Source organism: Cucurbita pepo, chromosome 2 (assembly GCF_057944985.1).
Source record: "Cucurbita pepo subsp. pepo isolate OVF chromosome 2, ASM5794498v1, whole genome shotgun sequence".
NCBI lineage: Eukaryota > Viridiplantae > Streptophyta > Magnoliopsida > Cucurbitales > Cucurbitaceae > Cucurbita > Cucurbita pepo.
Genome location: NC_141799.1, coordinates 2,292,230 through 2,319,450, shown reverse-complemented (window position 1 = coordinate 2,319,450; position 27,221 = coordinate 2,292,230). Strand labels below are relative to the sequence as shown.

At 37.1% G+C, this 27,221-nt stretch overlaps 6 protein-coding genes and 1 pseudogene across 11 annotated transcripts; 5 read left to right on the top strand and 2 right to left on the bottom strand.

Annotated features, from left to right (window-relative positions):
* Positions 1 to 114: 114 nt before the first annotated feature.
* Positions 115 to 3,299, top strand: LOC111788201 (cytoplasmic 60S subunit biogenesis factor REI1 homolog 1). The gene is made up of 6 exons (XM_023668469.2): positions 115 to 396; positions 1,070 to 1,594; positions 1,683 to 1,852; positions 1,956 to 2,174; positions 2,898 to 3,059; positions 3,185 to 3,299. The coding sequence occupies exons 1-5, from the start codon at positions 292 to 294 to the stop codon at positions 3,055 to 3,057; spliced, it is 1,179 nt and encodes a 392-aa protein (XP_023524237.2). The 5' UTR covers positions 115 to 291; the 3' UTR covers positions 3,058 to 3,059; positions 3,185 to 3,299.
* A 1,263-nt stretch (positions 3,300 to 4,562) lies between these two features.
* LOC111788263 (replication protein A 32 kDa subunit A-like) lies at positions 4,563 to 9,190 on the top strand. 3 transcript variants are annotated; one of them, XM_087121474.1, is made up of 11 exons: positions 4,563 to 4,752; positions 5,147 to 5,259; positions 6,112 to 6,207; positions 6,293 to 6,334; positions 6,422 to 6,499; positions 6,892 to 6,970; positions 7,075 to 7,149; positions 7,601 to 7,680; positions 8,503 to 8,571; positions 8,658 to 8,744; positions 8,882 to 9,190. In XM_087121474.1, the coding sequence occupies exons 1-10, from the start codon at positions 4,678 to 4,680 to the stop codon at positions 8,737 to 8,739; spliced, it is 789 nt and encodes a 262-aa protein (XP_086977600.1). In that variant the 5' UTR covers positions 4,563 to 4,677; the 3' UTR covers positions 8,740 to 8,744; positions 8,882 to 9,190. The 3 variants fall into 3 exon arrangements, with proteins under 3 accessions (XP_086977600.1, XP_086977599.1, XP_086977598.1); XM_087121473.1 differs by having other exon boundaries at positions 8,879 to 9,190; XM_087121472.1 differs by lacking the exon at positions 8,882 to 9,190 and having other exon boundaries at positions 8,658 to 8,837.
* A 1,187-nt stretch (positions 9,191 to 10,377) lies between these two features.
* Positions 10,378 to 10,905, top strand: LOC111788329 (flowering-promoting factor 1-like protein 2 pseudogene; annotated as a pseudogene).
* Positions 10,906 to 13,185: 2,280 nt separating this feature from the next.
* LOC111788338 (uncharacterized) lies at positions 13,186 to 14,549 on the bottom strand. Of its 2 annotated transcripts, XM_087121345.1 has the most exons (2): positions 13,854 to 14,549; positions 13,186 to 13,814 (listed from the first exon to the last, which is right to left on the bottom strand). In XM_087121345.1, exons 1-2 carry the CDS (start codon positions 14,547 to 14,549, stop codon positions 13,338 to 13,340), a joined length of 1,173 nt encoding a protein of 390 aa, XP_086977471.1. In that variant the 3' UTR covers positions 13,186 to 13,337. The 2 variants fall into 2 exon arrangements, with proteins under 2 accessions (XP_086977471.1, XP_086977470.1); XM_087121344.1 differs by having other exon boundaries at positions 13,187 to 14,549.
* Positions 14,527 to 19,060, top strand: LOC111788305 (methyltransferase). Of its 3 annotated transcripts, XM_087121346.1 has the most exons (9): positions 14,530 to 14,669; positions 14,980 to 15,107; positions 15,921 to 16,001; positions 16,120 to 16,151; positions 16,385 to 16,527; positions 16,654 to 16,720; positions 17,281 to 17,358; positions 17,974 to 18,119; positions 18,903 to 19,060. In XM_087121346.1, exons 3-9 carry the CDS (start codon positions 15,959 to 15,961, stop codon positions 18,940 to 18,942), a joined length of 549 nt encoding a protein of 182 aa, XP_086977472.1. In that variant the 5' UTR covers positions 14,530 to 14,669; positions 14,980 to 15,107; positions 15,921 to 15,958; the 3' UTR covers positions 18,943 to 19,060. The 3 variants fall into 3 exon arrangements, with proteins under 3 accessions (XP_086977473.1, XP_086977472.1, XP_023524400.2); XM_087121347.1 differs by lacking the exon at positions 14,980 to 15,107 and having other exon boundaries at positions 14,527 to 14,669; positions 15,922 to 16,001; XM_023668632.2 differs by lacking the exons at positions 14,530 to 14,669; positions 14,980 to 15,107 and having other exon boundaries at positions 15,425 to 16,001.
* Positions 19,061 to 21,338: 2,278 nt separating this feature from the next.
* LOC111788196 (integral membrane metal-binding family protein (DUF2296)) lies at positions 21,339 to 25,457 on the top strand. The gene is made up of 6 exons (XM_023668463.2): positions 21,339 to 21,641; positions 21,851 to 22,117; positions 22,391 to 22,535; positions 23,712 to 23,821; positions 24,394 to 24,820; positions 24,924 to 25,457. Exons 2-6 carry the CDS (start codon positions 21,863 to 21,865, stop codon positions 25,223 to 25,225), a joined length of 1,239 nt encoding a protein of 412 aa, XP_023524231.2. The 5' UTR covers positions 21,339 to 21,641; positions 21,851 to 21,862; the 3' UTR covers positions 25,226 to 25,457.
* Positions 25,458 to 26,085: 628 nt separating this feature from the next.
* On the bottom strand, positions 26,086 to 27,180 carry LOC111788327 (guanine nucleotide-binding protein subunit gamma 2-like). Its single transcript, XM_023668656.2, has 4 exons — positions 26,971 to 27,180; positions 26,804 to 26,856; positions 26,614 to 26,658; positions 26,086 to 26,521 (listed from the first exon to the last, which is right to left on the bottom strand). Exons 1-4 carry the CDS (start codon positions 27,178 to 27,180, stop codon positions 26,440 to 26,442), a joined length of 390 nt encoding a protein of 129 aa, XP_023524424.1. The 3' UTR covers positions 26,086 to 26,439.
* Positions 27,181 to 27,221: the final 41 nt, after the last annotated feature.

The following is a 27,221-nucleotide window of genomic DNA, read 5'->3' as shown; positions in this document are numbered from 1 at the left end:
CCAAAATAGAGGCCCATAGGCCCAAATTAGGGCCCAATGTTCGGAGGCCCAAAGACGGCCCATAACGGGTGACGCAAGAGCATGCGTCTGTTCAGAGCCACGAGCCATCGGCAACGTTTGCTTCTTTCTCTGCGGCACCTTCTTCTTATTTATCTTCAAACCGCCTCTGCATATCGTTTTTCTTCGTTTTTGTTCTCCCTCCCTCTCTCAATTGTTGGTTGATTGTTTCGTTCTTGGAATCGATTGAAGTCAGAATCAGAATTGCGGAGAGGAATTAGTGCCAGAGAGAAGATGCCGGGGCTAACCTGCAATGCCTGTAACAAAGAATTTATAGACATCGAGGAGCAAAAGCTTCACTACAAATCCGAATGGCATCGATACAATCTTAAGCGCAAGGTCCTCCTTCTATCTCTCTCTCTGTGTCATGCTTATAATTGAGGTCTGTCGGTTAGGTTTATCTTCTAATTTTATGTTCATTTATGTTCGGTGTTGGTTCTTGCTTTCGGAACTGCGATTTTTGCCTGATTATTTCAATTTTCTCGCTAGCATTCGTCTTGTTCTTTTTCTTTTTTCGGTTAAAAATCTAGGTGCGAATATTTGATATGTTGTATTTCGGAGTAGATCTTACCGATCATTACTCCTTTTGTTATGAAGATCAGCTGAAATGATTGTTCTAAAGCATTATTCGTGTTTTGAGATGGTTAGTTTTTGAATTTCAGTGCCCTTAGCTGCTGTTGCCTGCTCATACAGTGTCAGGAAATTGCCTTAAACGGGTTTAAGTTTTTCAAGGAATTTGTTAAAATTCGGGATGTTTTTAAGGTACATATGATGAACACAGGAAGACGAACTCTTTAGAGGGGATAATAGTTTGTGAATCCAATTAGTCTCTCTGTGGTTGTTAAGCAGTTCTATGGAAAAACTCATTAGATTTCATTCTGTTGAATGTATATAGGATGCCATAGGCATTTGAAACGGTAACAATTTTATTCACAATGCCACAGTGTTTTGGAAGGATTTGAAAACCCACCTTTCTTGTATCATTTATGTAATTATCTTGTGAACAAACCAGGTGGCTAATGTTCCTGGGGTTACAGAGGCATTATTCTTAGCTAGACAATCTGCTGCTGCTGCACAAGAGAATGCCAAATCAGAGACCGCAATGTCATACTCTTGTGGCCTTTGTAGCAAAGCTTATAGGAGTGCCCAGGCTCATGCCCAACATCTTAAATCCAAGAGTCACATCATCCGAGCTTCACAAGGAACACATGATGAAGAAGTTGAAAAGCCAATAATTAAGCCCCTTCCTCAGCGAATTTCTAATCGGGTGGCCCAACAAAATGAGGAAGAGAGTGAGGAGTGGGAAGAAGCTGATTCTGATGAAGACATGATCGATGAGAATGACGATGAGGGTGAAGACGATGATTCTGATGCCATTGAGGTGGACTTGGATCCATCGTGCTGCTTCATGTGTGATTTAGAGCATGATACCATCGATAGCTGCATGGTTCACATGCATAAACAACATGGATTCTTTATTCCTGATGTTGAATATTTGAAGGATCTGAAAGGCTTCCTTACATACCTCGGTCTGAAGGTGCCAAAACGAGATATACCCTTTTCTCAGTTTTCTTTTTGCTCAAGAAAATCAGAAGTCGATTTACTTTTCTTTCACGTTGTTCCAGGTGATGAGGGATTTCAGGTGTCTGTACTGCAACGATAATCGTCTTCCTTTTAGCAGCTTGGAAGCTGTTAGGAAGCATATGGAAGCGAAAAGCCATTGCAAAGTGCATTATGGCGATGGAGACGAGAACGAAGAAGTAGAATTGGAAGAATTTTATGACTACAGTAGCAGGTGCTCATCATTTTGTTTCTTGAATTTTACAGTCCTCATAGCTTTAAATAAACACGGTTCCTGAGTTGAGTTGCTTCTCATTTTCTATGGTGTTGTCATATAGTTATGTGGATGGAAGTGGCAACCAGCTAGTAGCATCAGGGGATGGGGCCAATTCTGTTCAGCTTGGTAGTGGTGGAGCTGAGCTCATCTTAGCTCAAAGAACAAGCGATCGGCAATCGACCAAAACGCTTGGTTCCAGGCAATTTATACGTTATTATCGTCAAAAACCACGACCATCTCCTGCAAATGATGCAGCCATAACTGCTGCATTGGCAGCAAGGTATGTTCTGATCCTTTTTAATGAGTGCCTTCAGCTATAATATAAACAAACAAACGTAGAGAAAGAAATTCAACGAGAATAAGGTCTAGGACAATTATAAAAATCTTTAAAAACTTTGAAGAGGTGGACTGTAACACCCCAAGCCCACCGTTAGCAGATATTGTCCTTTTTAGGTTTTCCCTTCTGGGCTTCCCCTCACTATCTTAAAACGTGTCAACTAGGGAGGTTTCCATATCCTTATAAGGAATGCTTCGTTTTCCTCTCCAACCAATGTGGGATCTCACAATCCACCTTCCTTGGGGGCCCAACGTCCTTGCTGGTACACTGACCGGTGTCTAGCTCTGATACTATTTGTAACAGCTGGTATTGTCCTCTTTGGGCTTTCCCTTCAAGGCTTTTCCTCGAGGTTTTAAAATGCGTCAACTAGGGAGAGATTTCCATACCCTTGGAATGCTTCGTTCTCATCTCCAACCGATGTGGGATCTCACATGCACGATACCTACATGCCAAAGAGTCTTTCTTGTCTGAATATGCTGTGTGAAAAGAAGCAAAACTCCCTCCATACTCGAGCGACGCCTTTTTTTCCATATTTTTTTAAGAAATTAAGCTTTCATTGGTAAAAAAATACGAACCCACAAAAGAATACCACGATTAACTACTATTGTCGATTTGAATATGCATCGAACAACAAGTTTGATGAGAGATTACCATTTTGGTATGCAGGTACAAGAGCATGGGATTGGCAACTGTCCAGTCGAGGGAGAGGACGATCAGGATGAAGGTGATGAAAGAAATTAATCGAACCGGATTGGAAGCCATGCGTACCAAAGTCGGATTGAAGAACAACGTAATCCGAAACCTGCCTAATAATGTTCCATACTAGTGGTATGTTATTAGCCTTACATTACATTATAATTAAAATGCCTATGATACAAAGAACAATCGGCTCTATTGGGGTGCTCGGCAGACTTCGCAATACATTATAATTATCTCTTTTTTACGATGTACAGATCGTTACACCTTTCCTGCTTCGAGCAGGAGGGACGTTCCTGGTATTATGCAATTTTAGATTCTCTCGGTCAAGTAAAATATTAATAATAACAATCTGTCATTTTTTTTTTAAAATTATTATTAGTTAGCTAATAGGATAAATATTTTTTTATCACAAATATATGCCTTACGAGTTTTTTTGGTTAAATTAATAAAAATATCAATTTTCAAAAGCTTCGATAATACTATTAAACATTAAAAAAACAGTCTTAAAAAGGTATTTTGAACTTCTAAAAAAGTAAATACTAAAAGAAAATCATTAATAATTTGTTTAAATAATGCATTTAACTTTTAAAAGGATTTTTAAAATAACTTTTCACTTTTTTTTTTTTTTTTTTTTTTAAGTTTGATCTAACTTTTAACTTTAAAAATTCTGGTAGGGGAAGGTTTTCGCACTCTTATAAATGGTGGTTTGTTCTCCTCCCCAATCAATGTGGGACATCACAATCCACACTCCTTCGGGGCCCAACGTTCTCACTGGCACTCTTACTGGCACACTGCCTCGTGTCTACCCCCTTCGGGGAACAGCGAGAAGGCTAGGAGCCCAACGTCCTCCCTGGCACTCTGGTTTGTTCTACTCTCCAACCAATGTGCCCAACGTTCTCACTGGCACTCTTACTGGCACACTGCCTCGTGTCTACCCCCCTTCGGGGAACAGCGAGAAGGCTAGGAGCCCAACGTCCTCCCTGGCACTCTGGTTTGTTCTACTCTCCAACCAATGTGGGACATCACAAATCCACCCCTTTTGAGGCCCAACGTCCTTACTGGCCTCGTGTCTACCCTCCTTCGAGAAACAGCGAGAAGGCTGGCACATCATTCGGTGTTTGGCTCTAATACCATTTGTAACAACCCATCCGCCGCTAGCAGATATTATCCTCTTTGGGCTTTCCCTTTCGGGCTTCCCCTCAAAGCTTTAAAACATGGCTAGGAGAAGGTTTCCATACCCTTATAAAATGGTGGTTTGTTCTCTTTCCCCGTCAATGTGAGACATCACAAATAATAGTGAGAAAAAAAAAAGACTGATAAATAGAAAAATGAAAACAAAATAATAATATATCATTAGAACTCATTGAATAAGACTACAAAAAGACGCGAACTAAAGGGTTTAAATTTGAAACATTAGAACTTATGGGGACAATATTGAAAATTAGTTAAAATAAAAGGGTACACACGGTAAAATTTGCACTACTTTCACGTCCATGGCGGATCAACGAAACAAGGCCAGCCCACGAATTTGCATGGACAGAAGTGAATTCATTGGGCTCTGTGGGCTTTGTAGCTCTTCGTCGTTTCGAACCCGATCTGGTTCGGGATCGACAATACTGTTCACGAGATCGGGCGGGAATTCTATAATGGCGGGAGGTGTAAGACGTAGTTCATATATTTGCATCGTAATTCTTTCACATCTTTTTGTTGATTGTTCATTAAGTTTTTACTCGCTGAAGTTTGAAGAATGTTCTCCAGCAGCCAGTTTGATTCCGGCAGTGGATTTACGTCGTCTCAGACCAATGACTCCTCTTTGTCGAAGGTAAGTCGCTGCTTTAAACTCTAAATTTCTTCTCGATCGAGAGCGGATTTCAAAAATGCAGTATAGAATTTACTCTCAAGGAATCTATACTCCTAAAAGCTGTTGGATAGCTAGAATCCGGCGTAAACGCGAACCTAATTCATTTTTCATTCGCTGGAAGAGAGAATATCAGAGTATATTTAGGTGCGTTCAGAGCAGAGTTATAATTCTAGAAATGGAGATCAAACTCATAATGGTTATCCTATTTAATATTCGGTCGTAAACAAGATTTTGCTTGTCAAATTGGTGGTATTGAATAAAAATGAGAAGAATATGTGAACAAGATGGTACTTGATAACTGTTTGTTTCATTTTCTACCATTTTCCTTTTATGTACCTTCGAATTCTTAATGCAGAGTCGAGAAACGCCGGGCGTGGTTCCAGTAACGGTAAAACAGATAAGTGAAGCCTCCCATTCTGGCGAAGAGAAGGCCAACTTTGTGATCAACGGCGTCGATATTACAAATGTATGCTTCCTTGCTTTCTCTCTCACTTTTAGAAACTACTGTCGCTGTGTATGTCTATTAGTGTAGCAAACAGATTATAGGACGAGAAATTGCAGTTCAGAATCAAATCTATGTTAATTATATCTGTCATGTAGCTCACTAGCAATGCTTCAATGTTCGTCAGAGTTTTCAAAATTTTCATTGATTTTGGGCTTCTTTCCTTAAAGCTTTTACTAGCTAGAATTGATTTTCGAGCTCCCCTTTAGACTCCAACTACTAAGAAAAACATGATTTATTTGCCCACTCCCAAATTCCCAAATTCTTGGATGGTGAGATCCACGTTGGGGAGTAGAACTAAATATTTTTTATAAGAGTGTGGAAACCTCTCCCTAACAGTTTTAAAATCCTTGAGGAGAAATTTAGAAGAAAAAGTTCACAGAAGATAATATCTGCTAGCGGTGGGCTTGAGCCATTACTGGTTTAGTCGCGCTGGTTGGATTTCTGTACCTTCTAACCCAAAGAAGCATGAACATTAGCAGAGTGTTGAATATTGCAATGAAAAGGGAAGGTTGTATATTTTAGTTTTACACATTTTATTTATCTGAAAGCTTTGCAGTGTGAAAAATTATTCAACCATATTCTTAAAAGCCCATGTCAATGAACATATTCTGATTGGCTCCTTGACGCTTGATCCTTTGTGTATGTGTTAATTTCTTGTAGTCAGTAGTTCTTGAGTTTCTACAGACCCTTTTTCATTTCATATGTGGTTACCATTCACCTTAATTCGGGTCCATTTTATAGCTCGAGGATGTCTCTTGAATATTTGTAAATTCTCTCTGTTGTAAATACTGATATTTTACTTATTGGAAAAATGTTACAATCGTCGGGAAGGTCTCTGAGAAAGCTGAAAGGAATACTGACATCACATTCATTGTAGATGATGGAACAGGAAGAATTGGCTGCAAAAGATGGTATACTGTTGCAGTTCCAATCTTCCTAAGCCTTTGAACTAAATCTGCTTCATTTACTAAAGAATGTTTGTCAAAATTTATTCAGGGTAAACGATACTTTTGACACTAATCAAATGGATGAAATACAGTAAGTTCTTGTCCAATTTGCTTCTCTTGTGATGATAAATACTTAAGCAGTCTTTATGACCCTTACTTGGAATTTTTTATGGCATAGAGATGGAATGTATGTACGGGTAATTGGGCATCTGAAAATATTTCAAAGTAACAAGCAAATATTTGCATTCTCTGTAAGGTATGGTCTTTAATTCTCTTAAGTCTAATTTCATGCGTTTGGGCATACTTTTGAAGCTAAATGGTTAAGGCTATCATCCTGCTTGGTGATTTTATTGCATGCTGAAACTCGAGGATCTCCACATCAAATGAGTTCTAGTGATAATATCTTGTTATTGTTATGCAGTTTCTCTTTGTGAATTTGTGATTGCCTTAAGTTTCTTCTTGAATCGACTATCCTATGAAGTGTTCTTTCTTTCACTCTCGGTCCCTAGGTAGTTATTGTATATTGGTAGTGACCAATCTCAAGTGATCATTGGGATGTTGGAAACCGTTCAATGCCAAATTTTGTTTTCCGGTTGTATATTTGATCAACTAACGGGATGATGGATTTGGCTATGGTTTTTTTTGCAGGCCTGTTACAAATTTTGACGAGATTACCTTCCACTTTATTGAATGCATACATGACCACTTGCGGAATTCCAAGTTACAGGTACTGATTGCTGGACCTCACGTTGATAGTTTTGCTTCTAACTTCTTTTTAGTTATAAGTGAACATTAGAATTCTAAATTCATTTGTGCTGAAACTGCTTGAAGCCCAATGGAGATTCATCTGTGAAGCCTGCCGTGCAGAGTGGCTCGAGTGGATATCAGACAGCATCTTCAGGACTAGTAAGATTCTTAACCATGATTGTGACCATGATTTAATATGTAACAGCCTAAACCCACCGCTAATAGATATAGTCTGTTTTAGCCTGTTACATATCGTTATCACTGTTAGGTAGAGGTTTCCACACCTTTATAAGAAATATTTCATTCTCCTCTCCAACCAATGTGAGATCTCAAAATTCATCCCATTGGGGTTCCAGCATCCTCACTGGCACACCGTCCAGTGTCTAGCTCTGATACAGTCCAAGCCCACCGCTAACAGATATTGTTTGTTTTGGCCCTTTACTTATTGTCATCAGCCTCACAATTTTAAAATGCGTCTGCTAAGGAGAGATTTACACACCCTTATAAAAAAAAATGTTTCGTTCTCTTTTACAACCAACGTGGGATCTCAAGTAATATTTTGTGGATGATTATACAATTTGGAATATAATCTAAGAGCTTCTTTCTGCAGTCGTCTGAGCAGCACACTGTTGATGTTAAAAAGAACTGTGACGAATTGGTCCTTGACTATCTGCAGCTGCCCTCCAGCGTGTAAGTTGTCCCAGACCATTTTTTCTTTTCCTTTTTGGATTGTCTCCTTTGTTGGCTAGTTCCAGTGCATTACTCTATATGAGGTTGACTTGAGTTGCCTTTGGCCCGGGAACAAGGTGGTTTTAGAATTAAAGAAATGAATCCCATGGTTGGATGTGACTGAGTCATTCGTGGTCTGCTAGTTATAACTTGTGTGGATAGAAAACCAGACATTAGGTCGGTGGTTGACATGGGGTTCCATAGGACACTCACTCTTAGTTGGCTCTTGGCACAATAATAATGAGACAAAGTTTGACTTTAGGGTCGCAATATTCAAGTTTCTTGTGGGCCACATTCATTGGAATCTTGCAAATATTTTTAACCAAGTTCGAGTTTAGTAGTTGTCTCGTGAGTTCAACCGAAAGAATGCACATATTTATTTTGTCTAAGTACACAAGTCAGATCATTTGATTATTGATAGTTTAGTTTCTTATCAAATAATCACTTTTAATCTATCTGATTAGTTATAGTAAAATTCTCTTTTATTGCATGAAAACTATTATTATTATTTAATCAATTTCAATAAAAGTTAGTTTTGATGGACTAATTTTATGATATCCATGATTACATAGACTAAAATAGAATAAAATTTGTTGTACGGGTACTAATATTGTATTTTAACAAAAGAAATATTAGAAAAATTATTCTTTTCTCCTAAGTTTAAGAAAAAATAAATGGTTCATTACATTTGTTATATATATATATATATATATATATATATATATATATATATGTATAGAATATATGTGTTTTTTATTTGAAGTTCTTGACTATATTTTGCAGTGCAAAAGAAAGAGGAATACACAGAGATGAACTGTCCCAACAACTGAAAATTCCATTGGAGAAAATAGTGTAAACTTCTTCCATCCTCGACGTATGTGGTTGGTATGAAAATCAATTAAATTATACAATTTTTGTTTTTTTATTTTTATTTTCAGGGACTCCATAAGGTCTCTTGAAGATGAAGGTTTGATATATTCCACCATAGATGAGTATCATTTCAAATCTGCTGCTGCATAGAATTGGTAAGTTCATAGCCTTTTCTTTAATATATGGACATATTCTAGTTGCTTGCTTGAAACAGATCTAAATTGTATGTGTCTATATACATATATATATCTTTTTAATGTCCAAAAGCTCAAAATTAGCTATCTTATAGCAGACAACTAAGGCAAGCCTACTCAACAAATCTCAATAGAAAAAACCACTACCTCATTCAACGTCTAGTCTGGATTTTGACCGGGTCCGAGCTTCCCAAGCTCTATGCTGTTGGGGAACTCCGCATCAGTCTGACCCCATCTTGATTGACTATATTTGGGTCTTTGGAGTACTTTGGGATTATATTCTGGGCCGAGGATTTGTGCTTGTGGGCTAGGGTAAATATAGCAGACCAGCGAATCTGGTGGTCGACAATCGTTGGGACTTGGTAAAGATTGTCAGCACCGGTAGTAGGACTATATATATATATATATATATATATATTTAGATGTCAGACTATGGAGTAGTATTTATAGGTTTATTTTTCAAAAAATAAAATAGATGGTTATTAAATGAGATTAAATAAATGGAAGAAATTCTAATTATTTTATAAAAAGTAGGTTAAATTACAAATTTAGTTCACATTAGTAAATTAAAATTAATTTATTTAATTGGTAGGTTTTTAAATCTCATAATTTGGTTCTTACTTAGTTGTTTTTTTTTTTGTTCCAAAGTTCCATTAGATGAGTTTTTTCTTGATCAAATTAAAAATTGTTGTAAAACTCGTCAAATTTAAATATTTATGCTTCCCGTCAAAGGTTGTAGGTATTGTATTATTCTTAAAAAAAAATGTTATGTTCAATATTCTAAAAATTAATATTATAATGGAAAAAAATTAAAAATGTGAAGCTCATAAAATGGTAGGGAGAAATGAATATGAATAGTGGATAATAATGAATAGAGGAGAATAATAAAGAAAGGAAAGGATATAAAATAAAAAAATAAAAAAATAAAAATATTGAGTATGAAGAGGGAATAAAAATCTAATCCAATGATGAGAAGGCAAGAAGGAAGGGGAAAGGGAAGTCACTTTCAGTCCCATAACCCACCAACACCTTACCTTACCAACCCTACACTCACCACACCCCACTTCCCATCACGTGCTCAGCTCGTGATCCTATTTTCGGACCAAATTCCTTTTTTTTTTTCTTTTTTTTTATTATCCTTATAATTTCTATTAATTCAATCCAAGTTGACTCAAAACAAATAAATAAAAAAAAATCTTTTTCTTTTTATAAGGAAAAAAAAAATAAAAGTATTTAAAGGGAAACTAAGCAAAAACTATCCACCTTTGTGAAAATGATTTTATTTTTTTATTTTAAAAAATGGATAATATTTTAAACAAAAAGAATTTAAATTAAAAAATAATAATAAAAGAAACCATAAACATGTATTTCTTATTATTAAATATTTAATATTTAAATTTCTCGTTGAATTTATAATATATATTTAAATAAAAGTTTCCTTAAAAAAATAACAGCTTCTTGAAAATTCATTTTAAGACCCAAAAAGGAAAAAGAAAAAAAAAAAAAAAAAAAAAAAAAAAACAACAGGCAAGCAGTGGGGCCCACAATTCCCATCCCCTCTCCCCTATAAATATAAACCGCTCACTCAAATCCCTCCAAATCACAATCCATTCCAACAAACCAACACATTCATTTGAGATTCCCATCACCGCGAAAAAAATGTCAGGCGTTTGGGTTTTCCGATCAAACGGCGTGATACGCCTCGTCGAAAACTCCCAAGCCGGCGCCGGCACCGGCACCGGCACCGGCGCGGACTACTCCTCCTCCGGCAGCGGCGGCGGAAGAAAGAAGGTTCTGGTTCATCTTCCGTCGGGGCAGCCGGTTTGTTCTTACGGATTCCTTGAGAAGATTCTGGAAGGTTTAGGATGGGAGAGATATTACGAAGGCGATCCAGATTTGTTCCAGTTTCATAAGCTTTCTTCCATTGATCTAATTTCTCTTCCAATGGAGTTCTCCAAATTCAACTCCGTTTACATGTACGATCTCGTCGTCAAAAACCCTAACGTCTTCCACGTTCGAGAACCCTAATTTTCTTCCTCTTCTTTTTCCTCCATTATTCATTCAAATGTGATATTATTATTATTATTATTATTATTATTATTATTATTATTATTATTATTATTGTAATTTTCAATGCATTCGTCGAGTTTTAGTGTTCGTAACAATGAACGAACGAAAGTTCGTTAAATAAATTTATCTGATTTTTTATTAAAAAAAAATAATTAAATTATTTATTTATTTGGAAAAAAAAAAAAAAAAAAAGGAGTGTGGGCCCCACTATACTTGGGTAAGCACTTTCACTTGGAAGAAGGAAACGAAAAAGAAGCGATGGAAACGGGTTTGTATGATACGATGTACCCAGGAAAAATAACACGTGACGCTGAGCTGTCAGGTCCTCGGACCGGGAGGGAGGAGAGGGCACGCGGATTTCACGTGACGGACCAACTGCATGCTGCCACGCTGGATAATGGACCGACGTCAAATTTTATTTCCTTTTTAATTTCTTTTGTATGAAGCCAGAGTAGCACGTGATCAATATCGACCCCATTTATTATTTACATTTATTTTACTTTATAATAATAATAAAATAAATAAATAAATAAATTATTTAGCAAATATTTTTTGTATGGCTTGTCTTCTATTTATTTTCCAAAAGAATTAAAAAATATATATTATTTTTGAACTAATTAAAATGGTCTGGTTGCTAGTAAAAAATAATTAAAATAATTTTAAAAATATAAAACTAATAAAATTGGGAACAAAGTTGAAACAAAACAAAATAAATATCTTGTTTGGATAAGACCTCGTACAATAAATTATAGGTTGACTTGATCTCGTTGTTATAATAAACAAAGCTTTCCATCACGATCTTCAATACTCGTGTTTCAAAGGAAAAAATCGTCTCTTTAAAGGTCAGTATAATTCTCTCCCGAACGCACTCTTTATGAAGGAATCAGGTTACCAAAAGTCGAGATATCGAAAGCTGGTCGGGTCATTGTTTAGATTCCAAAGGTGCATATTCGATTCTTGTGTGTGATCGAGAATTGTAATGTATAAAGAAATGTGATGAAATGCAAGTTTGTTACCCCACATGGCATCACGTGGGCATATGGTCCCTGCAGCATGCATGCACACATTGATAAGAGTATTATTAGGGTGTAAGTTGAAGGATCTTCCACTCCACTATACATCTTCTTTTGTCAATTCCTTTGATTCTTTTCTAACCTATGCTTTCATCATTTCCCTTATTTAAAACCAAAAAAAAAAAAAAAAAAAAAATACAACGGAATGTGAATTCATGAGAATTTAATCGCTTTTTCTTGTCTCGAGTTTATTATTTCTTTATACATCTTCGATAAAATGCTCATCCGTAACCCATCTTTAATAAAATGCCCACCCCCGTAACCCATCTTTAATAAAATGCCCACCCCCGTAACCCATCTTCGATAAAATGCCCACCCGTAACTATAAAGTGCATAGGGATTGACGACTTACCCATTTGGCACTGGACGCTCAACAAATGGGGTACTATTGGGTTGGGTGGATTCAATAACAGAGCATGTGCCCACCCATAACTATAAAGTGCATAGGGATTGGCTACCCATTTGGCACTGGACGCTCAACAAATGGGGTACTATTGGGTCGGGTGGATTCAATATGTTGGCGACTTAACAGACTTTGGCATTGGACGTTCAAAAAATAGGGTACTATCGTGAATTCAGTAATAGACGCTAGTTGGCATTCCAACCTTCTCCTCAGGGTCTATCCAAAAGAGAATCATACCTCATGGGACAAAGTAGCATTCCTGGCTTCTCCTTTCAGGGCCTATCCGAAAGAGAATCATACCTAATGGGACAAATATTTACTAGCGGTGTTCAGGGCCTACATACCTAATGGGACAAAGCGAACAATATTTACGTGTTCAAGGCCTACCCGAAAGAGAATCATACCTAATGAGACAAACGAACAATATTTACTAGGGGTGAGTTTAACTTTTGCAATATTACCCCATCATTATTATTATTTTTTTTTTTTAATTTCTTAGTAAATTTATGTTGAAATTGATGTGGGCATTATATATTCATGTAAAAATTGCAACAGTGTGACCAAAATTGTACACTTTTTAAAAATGAAAATGCATCGAAGTAAATAGTTATGGGCCTAGAGAGGGGAAATGGGGAGAGATTGGGCTTGGGGCAGGCTGGCAGTTTCGTTGTGGGCCGTCAGCAGCCCATTAAAGCCCAACATCTTGCATTCAATTCTATGAGAGAACTATAGGAATGGGCCTAAATGGAACTGGAGGCCCATTTTCTAAAATTGTAATTATTCGAGGATTTTATCAAATAATATAATTTTTTCTATGAGATTTTATTAAATTATAAAAAAAATAAATTTATTAAATCATAAGAACAAAATTGAATCTTTTAAATTAAAAGAACTAAAATTCTAATTTTTTTCTAAATTCAAATATTTAATTAAACTATTACAAATGAAATTATTGGGGAACCTTCAACTCAACCTTCAAAGTGTGACCGCACTGGCTTTGTTGAGCGCTCAGAGAGCCAGAAACGACGAGATCACCGCCAGAACTGTCGCAGCTCCGATGAACCTACCGCTTGAGGCGCCAGAATCATCGCTAGGTCCTGGTGCAGCCGCATCAGAATCGTCGTCATCGGTCGCATCTGGAGAATCGGCAGCGGGCTTTGGCGGAGAGCTCGCCGGTGAATCGGCAGCGGGATTTGGCGAAGGACTCTCCGGTGAATCGGCAGCGGCCTTTGGAGACACGCCCGGAGCATGAGCACTTGATGGAGACCTAGCGCCCGGAGCACGAGCACTTGATGGAGACCTGGCGCCCGGAGCACGAGCCCTTGATGGAGACCTGGCGCCAGGAGCACGAGCCCTTGATGGAGACCTGGCGCCCGGAGCACGAGCCCTTGATGGAGACCTGGCGCCTGGAGCATGAGCCCTTGATGGAGACCAGGCGCCCGGAGCATGAGCCCTTGATGGAGACCTGGCGGCCGGAGCATCAGCCTTTGATGGAGACTTGGCGGAAGGAGCCGGAGCATTAGCCTTTGATGGAGACTTGGCGGCCGGAGCATTAGCCTTTGATGGAGACTTGGCGGCCGGAGCATTAGCCTTTGATGGAGACTTGGCAGCCGGAGCCGGTGCCTTTTTAGGAGATTGGACCGGAGCAGACGCCTTCGGTGGTGGTGCTAGTGGAGTGGAGTGGCCTGGCTTGGAATCGATTCCAGGAACCTGAATCGGAGAAGTAATCTGAAGAACAGAGATGTTGTACGGCTGAGCAGCAACAGATCTCACCAATTTCGACTCGGCCAGTGCTCCTTTCACAGCGGAACCGAACGCAACCTCGCCTTCATTAGTCAGCGTAACCTTGAGAAAACCTTGCTGATTCATGGCGTTGCCAGTGGTCTGAAACAGAGTGGTGAGAACGGAAGTACTATCGCTCGCCAATGTTGCAATTTTCTTAGTATCGTAGTAGTCAAGAAGAACGTGAACGCTCAAGATCCGCTTCACGACGTCCAATGGCTTGCCGGAGAGGCTAGAAACGGCACCATTGTCGAGAGCAAGGACGGTGAGAGTCAAGCGGCTGTTAATTTCATCGGCGAGTTTGGTTTGTGTGAGTAAATCGTTGAAATTGGTGAAATCAGGGAACTGGCCAAGGAGCTTAGTGACATTGAAAGCCGATGCGGCCGATAAGAGGAGGAAATTCACAAGCAAGGCAGTGGAAATAGCTCTGGAATCCATTGTTATTCAATGATTGCTTGTTTTCTCTCAATTTTTTCAGTGCATCCACTCCAAATCCGAGACCATTGAGCTTGTTGAATCACAGTGACGATGGAACGGGATTTTTATAGCAGCTGAAAGGTATGAGTACTCATTTCTGTTTGTTTGGCTGGCAGTAAAATTCTCACTGAAATTTTCTTTTCCGGGAAAATTGTTGATTCATAGTTTGAAATTTGGACATAGTGATGAAGATGAGAAAATCATGTTCTGTTCAACACTCCCTCTAAATCTGTTTCTTTATCATCTAATTTTAGAAAACTTGTTTGCAATCCATTTGAATTGAGTTTATAATTGAATGTTCTGATAAATTATAGTTTTAATTTTTTGAATAAAATGTTTGCTAGCTACATAGATGTTGATCTAATTGATTATATTTATTCAAATTTTCAAGGTGTTCGTTCATGAAGATATGACTTCTTGATGGGTGTCGGTGTGTCGTCGTATGCACCATATTGTTCTTTGTCATCGTCATCATTGATATCCGTAATATTGTTCTTCATGTTCTCTTTTGAGCACTCAACTTTTAGCTGGTATTCCTTCCTACATCTCTAAATGGAATCGAACCATGAATCGAATCATGAATTGAATTGAAGATAGATCAAATTACTTGAGGATGGAAGGACGTTTTATTGAATGAGATAGAAGCTTTGATAGATTATTTCTCGAGTTCCCAAGAGCCACACAAAGCTTGATAGAAAACGTGGAGCCACACCTCAATAAAGAAACAATGTGGTTATATTTCGAGTTTACCTATAATGAGGTTAAGACCTCGATTAATTAAGTGTTTAAAAAAGGACGTTTTATGTCAATAGTTTGGTCAGTATTACCCCTGACTTCTGCCTAATCAGGGGGCGACAACCCCAAATTCGAAATTTGACTGCGGAAATAAGAAAACTTGTCTTTAATGTGATGGTAACGAGTAGAGGCTCTCTATTTTCTTGCTCGGTTGTAGAATCTCGTGCTAGTTAGGTTATGGTTGAATTAGTTGACAACTGATCAGCTTCCTAGGTGTCATGTGAAGCTGTTACTCGAAAATAAAACTAGAGAGTGAAACATCTTACGTGTGAAAATACATTTAATCGTATTCTTTTTAAAAATTTTGAGATATTTTTAAAATATTTGAAAATTTAAGTTACTACAAAATATTGGTTTTTTTAATTATGAATTATTTTTATATTTTTGAAAATTTTGGAATATCATTGAGACAAAATTAGATTTTATATAATTTAGCCAAAATAAAATTGTCCCAAAATTCGTAATTTTAATCAAATTTGTTCTCTCTTTTTCTCATCTTGGCAACTTGCTAACTGACACGTCATCATCTCCGTCTTAGCCCGAGGGGTCTGGTTTCTGCTCTCGGCTTCTTATCAATGGTTACTGCTCTCTGTGCTAACATTTCCGCTTCTCCTTCAGGTATCATCGTTTTCTCTACAAGAGATGGAAAAAAAAAAACCCTAGAATTTGACCTAGGTTTTGTTCGTCTATGTTCTTACCGGCGTTGTGTAATGTTTCTCCGATTTCGAGCTTTCAGTTGGACGTTGCAAGTACACCGGTCAATCTGTGGTACGTTTATTGTTTCTTTCTGTAAATTTAGTTTCGTTGTTTGGTTCTTGTGATTTTTGTCTTCGTTGTGATTCTTTTTCCTTTTTACGGTCTCGGTCGTTCGATTGGCGTTTCGTTGAGTTTTGCAATTCCATTTTGTTAATATCTGATATATTTGGCTGAGATTTCACTGTGATTGAGGATCAGGATGACTGAGTTTTAACTGAGATTAGGCTTTTATGGACAATGAACAGAGAGTGGTGCCGATACGCGTTTTAACTGTGGGGAAGAAGAGGTCTCGTGGCGTTCAGCTTCTCATTGACGAGTATATTGACAAGCTCAATAACTACTGTAATGTGGAAGATGTTCAACTGCGATCAAATCCTAGAAATGCGCGGTATGTGATTGTACGGTTGGTTTTCATTTATCAGTTTTCTGATTTACGCTCGAACTTTCAATCTCTGATGAATGATGCTAATCTTAATGAATGCTTTCCATTCCATGTTTCGTTTCTGCATTATAGGGATCCAAGAGCTCAGGTTGATGATGAAGACATAGCTGTTGTGAATCTTCTCAAGTCGGACGATTGGGTTTATCTCTTAACATTCATTTTCGTCGGATCATTACAAATTTTGTTATTCTGGCTGTGCTCGTTTATTTGATAACTAGTTTAGAACTCTCCCTGTGAGATCCTCACATCGATTGAAAAAGGGGGAACGAATGCCAACAAAGACACCGGGTGGATTATGAGATCCCACATCGGTTGAGAGGAGAACGAAACATTCTTTATAAGGGTGTGGAAACCTCTCTCTAGCAAACACGTTTTAAAATCTTGAGGGGAAGCCCAAAGCGGACAATATCTACTAGCGATGGGATTGTGCAGTTACGAATCTCTGTCTCTCTCTCCCTCCCTCAATAACATCATTCTTTTTGTCAGCTAAAAATGTGAAAGAACATTGATTTCTTGTACTTTTTACTTCAAAAACATGGATCATAGTGCTTCTTTTTCAGAAAAGAAATATAGTTTGCTATATAATGCTTTGATTTTATTTTTAGCCCTTCTTCTAAAACTGATCTTTAAAATAGTTTATAATGGTCGTGCTTACTGCTTACAGTGTGTACCATATCCATTCTGCATATGCACCTTCAGGTTGTGATGTTGGATGAGAATGGGAAAGAGATATCCTCCGAGCAGATGGCTGAGTTGGTGGCAGATGCAGGCAATACAGTGAGTACCATTTCCAATTCAAATCAAATGGGTTGCATTGTTATCATCAATTCATCTCTACTAGACTGATTCCTAATAGTTCAAAGTTCAAAGTTAGTTGCTAAGGCCCCATTTGAGAACGGATTGGTTTGGATTTTTGTTTTTGAAAATTAAGCTTATAAATACTACTTCCACCTTTGGATTTCCTTGTTTTGTTATCCACTTCTTACATTTATTTTAGAAAATCGAGCCAAGTTTTGAAAAACTTAGAAAAGTAGTTTTCAAAAACGTGTTTTTGTCTTTGGATCTTGGCTAAGAATTTGTTTTCTCAAGAGAAATGATACGAAAATAAACATAATTTTCAAAAAACAGAATAGTTATCAGACAGGACCCGAGGAGTTTGGACTAGAAATTGAGAGTTTTGCTTGAGGCACCTCTAAGTTAAACCAGCCCACATGTTCAACCTCCATGTCAGTCTAGATCTTAATATGTAACAGTCTCCTGCTTTCTAATTTGATGTTAATAAAGTTTTGTATTAATCACCATGGTCCAATTGTTTCTGTAATCAAATTTGTTAGAACTGTGGGTGTATCCCAGAATGAAAATGGCATTTCTTATGTTTCTTCTTCTTTGCAGGGTGCTTCAAGATTAGCATTTTGCATTGGTGGACCTTATGGCCATGGACAACAACTGCGACAACGAGCTAACGTATCGATCAAGCTGTCCTCCATGGTCTTAAATCATCAAATTGCATTACTTGTGCTTATGGAACAACTTTACAGGTACTTTTTTTTTGTTTCTTCTCTTCTAACCATTAGTGCATTTCGAGTTTCATTTGCAACATCAAATGCTCCTCAAGCAGAGTTTTCCCAAAATGATGTGTTGGGTGGAGTATCCACTTACATTAATGCGATCTAGTACAATAAAGTACCAAGTACCACATAGTGAATATATAGGAATATAAATCCACTTAATCACTCAGGTTATGATCTTCTACATCCTAGGTCTTCCCGTTTCTTCATTTGATTTATATTCTTCCTGTAGCATTCAGACCGAATGATTATGAAATTACGTCGATACTTCCACATATTATAAGTTTTGAGAATCCTTAGAATTACCTCTGCGATAATAGTGAACTCAAGAGGTTGGACATATAAAATACTGTGGGACTTTCAGTTTTTAGGTTATGATCTTCTACCTCCTAGGTCTTCCCGTTTCTTCATCTGACTTATGTTCTTTCTTTAGCATTCAGACCAAATGATTCTATGAAATTACGTCGATACTTCCACATATTACAAGTTTTGAGAATCCTTAGAATTACCACTGCGATAATAATCAACTTCTACTCAAGAAGTTTGACATATAAAATACTGAGGGACTTTCAGTTTTGCTCAAATCAGCCAAGAATCATGATGCTCCTCTTTCTCTCTCTATCTCCATCTAGAGAGTTATTCAAACCTCAGTTCAACCCTGAAAAACACACAAAACTAACAATGCACCATCTTTGCATCTGTGAAGCTTACTGTACAATATAATGCTTATTCTGAATGTATGTATTCTTTTAGGTCATGGACTATTCTGAAGGGTCAGAAGTACCATCATTAGTAGCAGTGTTCGTATGGTATTTTCGTATCTTTTTTTATTTATTGGAAGAGACCGTTTAATTGTAGTTTATTATTATGTCGGGATGAATATTTAGAGGTTTGAATATCATTTTGGTCCATATATTTTTGTGATGTCTCACATTGGTTGGGGAGGAGAACATACCACCATTTATAAGGGTGTGGAAACCTTCTCCTAGCAGACGCATTTTAAAGCCTTGAGGGGAAACCCGAAAGGGAAAGCCCAAAGAAGACAATATCTGCTAGCGGTGGATTTGGGTCGTTACAAATGGTATCAGAGCTAGACACCAGACGATGTGCCAGCCTTCTCGCTGTTCCCTGAAGGAGGGTAGACACGAGGCGGTGTGCCAGTAAGGATGTTGGGCCCCAAAGGGGGGTGGATTTGGGGTCGGTCCCACATCGATTGGAGGAAGGAAAGAGTGCCAGCGAGGACGCTGGGCCCCGAAGGGGGGTGGATTGTGATGTCCCACATTGGTTGGGGGAGGAGAACAAACCACCATTTATAAGGGTGTGAAAACCTTCCCCTAGCAGATGCGTTTTAAAGCTTTGAGGGGAAGCCCGAGAGGGAAAGCCCAAAGAGGACAATATTTGCTAGCGGAGGATCTGGTCGTTACAATTTTTAGTTCCATTTCATTATTATACTCTCTTGCCACCAAATGAGGCATCATCTTCCCTACCCAACCTAGTTGCACCACATGCAGCTCATCAAAATGAAGAGGGTAAGGGGGGTTCTGCCCCGGGGCTAACCCTTCGAGTAGTATTCACTTTTAAAAAAAAAAAAAAATTAAGAAAAATTGTAATAGGTGACAGGTTAGTTTCGTGTTTTTAAAAATTATATTTATTTCTTCGTGGTTTTTTCAATACATATTTCACCCTTTCAGAAAAACATATTTCATTTCATAGCAAAATTTCAAAATCACAAACATTTATCATTATTACTTTTTTTTTATAAAAAAAGTGTTTAAGATTTTTAAAAATATTTATAAAATGCATATTAAATTAGGGCTCGGCTTTTAGTTTTGGATTTAGCTCTATAGCTTATTTGCATATTAAATTCCATTATATCATAATATTAATTTATACGACAGTAAATTGTACGACTTTAACAGACAAAGCATATATGGTAACATATAGCAACCCATCAATTTTGGGATAACAGAATTAGATATAAGATTAACAATCTTCCAAAAATGGAAATAATCTTAATGCTCTTAATGCTTTGATTTTGATAGTCACCTTCGTTCTTGTGATGTCCCGTTGGAGAGTAGTTCTTCATTCTTGTGATGTCTCGTCGGAGAGGGGAACAAACCACCCTAAAGGGTGTGGAAACCTTCCTCTAGCAGACCCGTTTTAAAGTCTTGAGGGAAAGCCCAGAGAGGACAATATCGGCTAGTGGTGGATCTGGGTTGTTACAATTCTTCTCTAACAATGGTGCATATTCTCGGGTTATTTGGGTAAAATTGCAAGTGTAATAATTTTAGAGGTTAGTTTAATGCAATTTGGAAAATTAATTAAAATGTTATAATTGAACCAAATGAAAAAATATATATTTATAATTAAAAAGAAAAGTCAATTAATTAATTTTTTTTTTTATAGTTGGATGCATAGACGCCAAAATTAGTATTGAATTTATATCCAACGCGTGGGTGGGGGAGTCGTCATAATTAAATTTCTCTATTCGTTTAAGTTTCCTATTATAATAACAATAATTTCCCACTCCTTCCTCACAATAAATAAATAATTAAATAATTTCCCAACTTGATATTTATAATTTCTACCATTAAAAAAATAGAGATGTCATTAAATTATATTTTGTTTTCTTTTTAAATTTAGTTTTAATAGTTTCAAATAATTAAAAAAAAAAAAAAAAAAAAAAAAACCCATAAACCATTCTTAAAATAATTTTCACTCACTTTTTTTTTTCTACTACATTACATCGTATTATTTCATTAAATAATGAGATTACGATAAAAATATCTTATTAATTAAGATTTTCTCAAATTATACATAAAAAAATTATATAATATACGACTTAATTACAAATGGCAACAAATTATAACAATTAGAACCGGTTTATTCAGTCATAAAACCAAATTAAAACGTTAATTTAACTAATTAAAAGTATATATTATTCATTAGGAGATTTAGAATTTTAAATCAATCTACATGTAATATAAAAGATTATATTAAAAAATAATTTGAATAAATTAATTAAATATTTTTATTTTATATAAATAATTGGTTTTTGGAATTAAATTGCAAGGGTTCGAATTGGGAATTGGAAGATCGTGGAGCACGTGCGAAGTGGGGCCCGCCTCAGTCGAGGCAAAAAAAATTAAAAATAATAATAAAATAATAGGAGAGAGAAAAATACGAAACTTAGGGGAAGGAGGAAGAACTGAAGATGAAGAAGCAAAGCGAGAGCCCTGAATTTTGAAGCCTTTTTTTTTTTTTCCCTTTCAATTTTCTCATTTCCCATCGACACGCTCACTACGCGAAGAATTCAGTTCCTCTCTCTCCCATCTTCTTTCTGGTTGATTTTCTCGCAGCTTTACGTCTCCATCACGGTCTCTGTTTACCATTTCATATTGATTTTTGTTTCTCTCTCTCTGTGATCCGGAGAGGAGGACGATTGGTGAAGTAATTCATTGAAGTTATCAAATCCGGATCGACGATTTTCAGGTATGTTCTAGATCTGATGCTTTTTTCTTCTTCTCGTTTTCTGAATGTTCGGCGGATGTTACGCATCCGGTAATTTACTCCGTTTGCGAAGCTGATACTCGTTGATCAATCCGTTTGTGTTTAATTACTTGAATCACTGGAGAATCGGTGGTTGTTCATTTAGATTCTCACGTATTCGTGTTCGTGTTGATGATATGTGATTTTTGTAGGTAATTTGTGATATGGCCGAGGAAAAAGCTGCCGCGGGAGAAGGCGAGAAGAAGGATACTATTGCGGATGTAGCCGGGAAGAAGAAATCCCAGGGGATTTTCTCGCGGCTTTGGAATGGTATCTTCCGAGTACGTGGCGATGATTTTGAAAAGAGACTTCAACACATTTCTAAGGAAGAAGCTGCTGTGCTTGCTAGGTTGAAGCGTAGATCCCTAACCTGGCGGAGAATGGCCAGAAATCTTATTATATTTTCTGTCATTTTTGAGGTAATCTTGTTTTTCTATTTTATTTTTAGTAAAAGTATGTTTTGCAGCATTGCCACTGTTTTGATCGACTACGTTAGGTTGCTTTTTCTATACCATTTGCGGTAGTTTGTGTCAATGTGGCTGAATTGCATTCTACATAAGACCTCTTTGTCCATCCAACTCTGTTCATCTCTTTGCAATGAACATACTTCTGAAAGAATTCATTTGCGGATTTAATTTAGATATCCTGAAGGATTTTTCAATGATATATATATATTTTTTTACAATTTTCAGATTATTGCAGTCTGTTATGCTATCATAACTACAAGAGCTGTAGATATGAACTGGAAGATGAGGGCGTTTAGAGTTTTACCCATGTTTCTTTTGCCTGCATTATCAACTCTGGCTTATACGACATTTCTTAGCTTCACAAGAATGTGTAAGTTTCTACTTGATTTTCTGTTATTAGCATTTCTCCATAGGGTTTTTATTTTTCTTCATTCCCTTGACGTATTTGGGGGTTCTGTTTGATTATGCTCTGTGCTTACTCTTTACTTTTGTCTTAATTGATCTTCTTTCTTGTTAAATAGCGATTGTATTAATGGTTAACCGTAAAATGTAATCGATTGTGCTTGAGTTGGAAAGTAATGAAGCTAATTTGATCGAGTGTACTTGCTGTTGGTGCATGATTCCTGGGCATGGAGATGAAACTCAAAAGGCCAAAGCAGGAATAAGAATAGTCTTATGTCTAAGAGAATACTAGTTTAGAATGGCTTTTGACCAGCATTATGAGCTTTCTAAGATTTTTTTTCTTTAAGGTAGGATGTTACTGATGAAGGGTGAGGACAGTACATGTTAAATTTGCTGAAACTTTTTGTGACAAACTCAATATAGGAAGAGATGTCATAGATTTATATCCTGTTTTTAACACATTATGCACACAAATGATGAGATAGTAGCATCAATGGTAACTTGTCATTCAGTTTATCATTTTTATTCAGTTTCCCAGGGTGAAAGTACGTAGAAAGACCTTTTCCACCATAGGAATCTTTCTATTTTTCTACGCAGTTTGTCATAGAAAGTTTGAGAAGGAACGTATAAAACATTAGAATGCTACAGAGAATGTGGTGCATCAGAGTTAACTTACCTCCCTCTGAAGCCTGACTTTTCTTCTATTTACTTGGTGTCCTGACACAATTTTTAGGCTGTAAAATAGGTTGGGTTTTAAATAGGCTGTGTATGCTGTTTTATTTTGTTATTTTTCTTAGTTTATAGTGATGGATATCTCTTGTAATTCTTGCTTTCTTAAGACTGTGCATTCTGCGAAGAATTAGGTGGTGTTCTACTGATGAACAATGAACATATGAAGTGAACATTCTTGAGCCCCATCTAGATTCTAGTAGTGTTGTTTCTTTCTATTGTTATTGATATTTTGGCTATGTCTTTCGACTGAAGGCCAATTTGAGATTTATTTTTCTGTCTTGGTTATGATTATCTAACTAAGTGATCTCAGTTGATGACGTTGAAGACCTTATGTCAAATTGTCGGGTGGCATGTCGGAAATTAGGATAATGTTGAATATTGATGAATTTATAACTTTTTGACAACTTAATAGGTGATCGGAAGGACCAGAAAACTCTTGAAAGGCTGCGAGCTGAAAGGCAAGCTAAAATTGATGAACTTAAGGAAAAGACTAATTATTACATTACTCAGCAGCTCATCCAGGTAATTCTGTTCTGTTTATCCACTATATCTTGAGTTAGCATGCGATTTATTTTATCTTTGACTCTCCTTGCATATCTAAAGAGCCCATCTGTCTATCTAAACCTTATCAGTTTACACGCCCTCTTTAAAGCACAATTTCCCGTCTTTTAATTAACGGCGTACTTTAGGAAGTCGTTAAAATGAATTTTCGATATCTGCCTAACACTAATAGACAAAATGGAGGCAAGCTAATGTTGATATTCTATTCCCTATCAAGTATGTAACCTCTTTGTTGCAATTGTGGATGGTAAATGAAATGTTCATGTAAAGTTTGCTTAAGCTCAGGAAATCTTCTGTTTTATTTTGATGATAAGATGACACCAGTCTTTTATTAGATGATCTTTTGGGGTTTATAGCTTAATTCTGTGAATGACTGTTGTTTGTTTCTCTACATCTGCTTCCCTATAGCGTTTCTTATGAGGGTCATGTTTCGAACGGTGCAGCCCTTTTTGATCTTAACAGCCCCATCATCTTCTTGATTTTTCTGATGAGGATCCATATAGATAGTTTATGTTCCCCTTTTTCTTTGACAGAGATATGATCCTGACCCTGCGGCAAAGGCAGCCGCTGCAACTGTATTGGCTTCCAAGTTGGGAGCAGATTCAGGCTTAAAGGTTCATTTGGGCGATGAATCAAATCTTAATGTCCCGTCAGGGAAGAGCAATGACGTTGAATTTGTACCACCTGGTGGTGGGCTTCGGAACAGAAAACAAGGTCACTCCCGTTCCAGTAGCGCGGGTAGTGGTTCGTTGCATCATCATGATGAAGATGCACGACGATCTGCAGTATTTGAAGGTCGTCAGGCTTCTGAGGCTAATCAGTTGGTTGTCGATCATTACAATCCCCAAGGACCAGCTGTGAACGATGGAGGATGGTTAGCTCGAATCGCTGCATTGCTTGTCGGAGAGGATCCAATGCAGTCTTATGCACTCATCTGTGGCAACTGCCATATGCACAATGGTGAGTGATCCTATTCTATCTACCCTTTTCAACACACTATTTTCTTCAATACATGAGCAGAACAAGGATGATTGTAGTTTTATCTCTTTTTTATCCTCTGTAGGGCTTGTGAAGAGGGAAGATTTCCCATTCATTACATACTACTGCCCTCATTGTCATGCCTTGAATCGTTCCAATCAATTGGACGAACAAGTTTCAGGCAACGGTAGTCCCGGTTCTGACTCTGTTAGAGCAAAAAACACTAGCGACGCCACAAATACTCCCAGATCCGTTATCGATGGTGTACTCGCCAGCAATCTCCACACAGAAACAATCTCTGAGACTCAGGACACCATCGAAGAGACAGAATCTGAAAACGTAGTTAGCGAAGAAGAAGAAAAGGTACGCACTGCCGAAACGACATAGCATTATAATAAATACAACACGGAACTAGAGTTTGATCATTGCTTGAACTTGTTATCCTTTGTTCATATTGTGAGCATTATTGAGCAGCACACTATTTTCATAGTTTGCTTCCTGCTTGGTGTTGAGGTGAGTATCTTGATGTATACATAGGTTACATGGATTTTGTTGTAGTAAACATGTAAAACTGTTGAGGTTTTTCTTACTTTTAATGGATTCTTTTTTTTTTTTTTTTTTTTTTTTTGTTCTTTTTTGGATCAAGTTATGTGTTGGAGTGAGAAACTTGGGATTGGTTGAGATTTGAGAATGGATCTGTATATGTTTAAATTTTCATAAATGTCAACGTATTATTAAAAAAGTTAGTGTTTTGTTAGTGGGAATCATGAAATTGATTGAAAATTTTAATTCCTAATTGTATTATTGGCATTCAAAAAAAAAAATTAAAATAAATTATCTAGGGATTTAAAATGTTAAAATATTACTATTTCGTTGACTCTCATAGTCGAGACAGACGTTTTGTGAGAGATAGGTTGATGGGTATGCAAACGTTTTGTGAGAGATGGGTTGATGGGTATGCAGACGTTTCGTGAGCAATGGGTTGATGGGTATAGATTGATTTGTTTCGTGAGCAATGGGTTGATAGGTATAGATTGATTTGTTTCGTGAGCGATGAGTTGATAGGTATAGATTGATTTCGATATTTCTATATATATAAAAAATGTCTGGTTGGAATTAAGTATGCAATTATATTTTTAAAATTTTAAATATAATAAATCCAAATAAAACCTTATATTTACTGTTTTTTAATATAAATAAATAAATTATCTAGCGGTTTAAAATTTTAAATATTACTATTTTCAATATAAATAAATATAAGATTTTAAAATTTATAACGATTTAATCAGTTTAATAACAAGATTGTCGGGACATTAAGACGAATGTTAATTATAAAGTGAAATTAAAATTAAAAAAAAAAAAAAAGAAAAAGGCAAATACTACGTGGCAATAGTTAAATTTTCCTTCTAAGAATAGCAACAATAAATTATCGAACCTAAAAACTTGTACACGCGCGATTGGGACGTCGTCGTTTCGATGTCCCAAGTCTTCTCTTTTCTTCTCCACGTTCTGGTTATGGCGGCAACCGATTAGAAAAGGATGGTCCTAAAGACCTACAAATCAATGGCGACCGCAGAATGGATCTCTTTGAGTGTTCGGAATCAGATCCACCGTCTGTGGTTGCGGCCGTCGTGAGCTCCTCGGAACCACTGGTCCCAGTTGACGTCCGGCGGGCCGATTGTTCTGTATATTTTGAATCATTCTTCGTTGATTAGGGGAAGAAATTATCATATAAATTGAAGATCGATAATCAATGTTAATGGTGATAATCTTACTCTGAAAGCAGAGGATCGGGAACCGATTCAACGCTCGAGACGAGTCTGTACGTAAACAGGTGAAGAAATTAAGCCCTAGAGTAATGGCGACGATGATTTCGTTTCGAAAATGAGTATGAACAATGAGTACATAAATGATTTGTAATTTTTTCGTAAACCTAATAAATTGATTAATCAGCTTAGTTCTTACTCTTTGCAGACGGTGGAGGATTCGCCTACGCTCTCAAGCTGTTGCAATTCTTCCTGCATCACGATTTATCCTCGTCTTTAGTTTCAGAGTGGAAAAAATGACTGAAAACATGGAATTATTAACCGATTAAGGCAAATCTATGAATCGAAAAACGAAATAGTTATCACCTCGATGATATTGATTTCGTTTTGGAGTCTGTTAATGGCCGCTGAGATTCTATGTCTGCCAAAGAAACTGTTCTTGCACGGAGCGGCAGATTTGGATTTAGATTTGGCTTCGGCTTCGGCTTCGGCTTCTGAACTGACTTCTTCATCTTCTTCTCGCTTCGCCGATTTTTCTCCTCCACCTCCCGGCGGTGATTGGTGGTGTTCATCCATTGTTGCAGGCAAATCAAATTCACAGCACTCAGATTCAACAA

Excerpts from the sequence above, each read along its gene's own strand:
- LOC111788201 (XM_023668469.2), top strand. The coding sequence starts at position 292 with ATGCCGGGGCTAACCTGCAATGCCTGTAACAAAGAATTTATAGACATC. Across the intron at positions 1,595-1,682 it reads TTACATACCTCGGTCTGAAG|GTGATGAGGGATTTCAGGTG; the intron begins GTGCCAAAACGA and ends ACGTTGTTCCAG. Across the intron at positions 2,175-2,897 it reads ACTGCTGCATTGGCAGCAAG|GTACAAGAGCATGGGATTGG; the intron begins GTATGTTCTGAT and ends TTTGGTATGCAG.
- LOC111788263 (XM_087121474.1), top strand. The coding sequence starts at position 4,678 with ATGTTCTCCAGCAGCCAGTTTGATTCCGGCAGTGGATTTACGTCGTCT. Across the intron at positions 6,335-6,421 it reads AATCAAATGGATGAAATACA|AGATGGAATGTATGTACGGG; the intron begins GTAAGTTCTTGT and ends TTTATGGCATAG. Across the intron at positions 6,500-6,891 it reads ATATTTGCATTCTCTGTAAG|GCCTGTTACAAATTTTGACG; the intron begins GTATGGTCTTTA and ends TTTTTTTTGCAG.
- LOC111788338 (XM_087121344.1), bottom strand. The coding sequence starts at position 14,549 with ATGGATTCCAGAGCTATTTCCACTGCCTTGCTTGTGAATTTCCTCCTC.
- LOC111788305 (XM_087121347.1), top strand. The coding sequence starts at position 15,959 with ATGGTTACTGCTCTCTGTGCTAACATTTCCGCTTCTCCTTCAG. Across the intron at positions 16,528-16,653 it reads TCAAATCCTAGAAATGCGCG|GGATCCAAGAGCTCAGGTTG; the intron begins GTATGTGATTGT and ends TCTGCATTATAG. Across the intron at positions 17,359-17,973 it reads TGGCAGATGCAGGCAATACA|GGTGCTTCAAGATTAGCATT; the intron begins GTGAGTACCATT and ends TCTTCTTTGCAG.
- LOC111788196 (XM_023668463.2), top strand. The coding sequence starts at position 21,863 with ATGGCCGAGGAAAAAGCTGCCGCGGGAGAAGGCGAGAAGAAGGATACT. Across the intron at positions 22,536-23,711 it reads TCTTAGCTTCACAAGAATGT|GTGATCGGAAGGACCAGAAA; the intron begins GTAAGTTTCTAC and ends ACAACTTAATAG. Across the intron at positions 23,822-24,393 it reads TTACTCAGCAGCTCATCCAG|AGATATGATCCTGACCCTGC; the intron begins GTAATTCTGTTC and ends TTTCTTTGACAG.
- LOC111788327 (XM_023668656.2), bottom strand. The coding sequence starts at position 27,180 with ATGGATGAACACCACCAATCACCGCCGGGAGGTGGAGGAGAAAAATCG. Across the intron at positions 26,857-26,970 it reads ACGAAATCAATATCATCGAG|GAAGAATTGCAACAGCTTGA; the intron begins GTGATAACTATT and ends ATCGTGATGCAG. Across the intron at positions 26,659-26,803 it reads TCCTCCACCGTCTGCAAAGA|ACTCGTCTCGAGCGTTGAAT; the intron begins GTAAGAACTAAG and ends GTTTACGTACAG.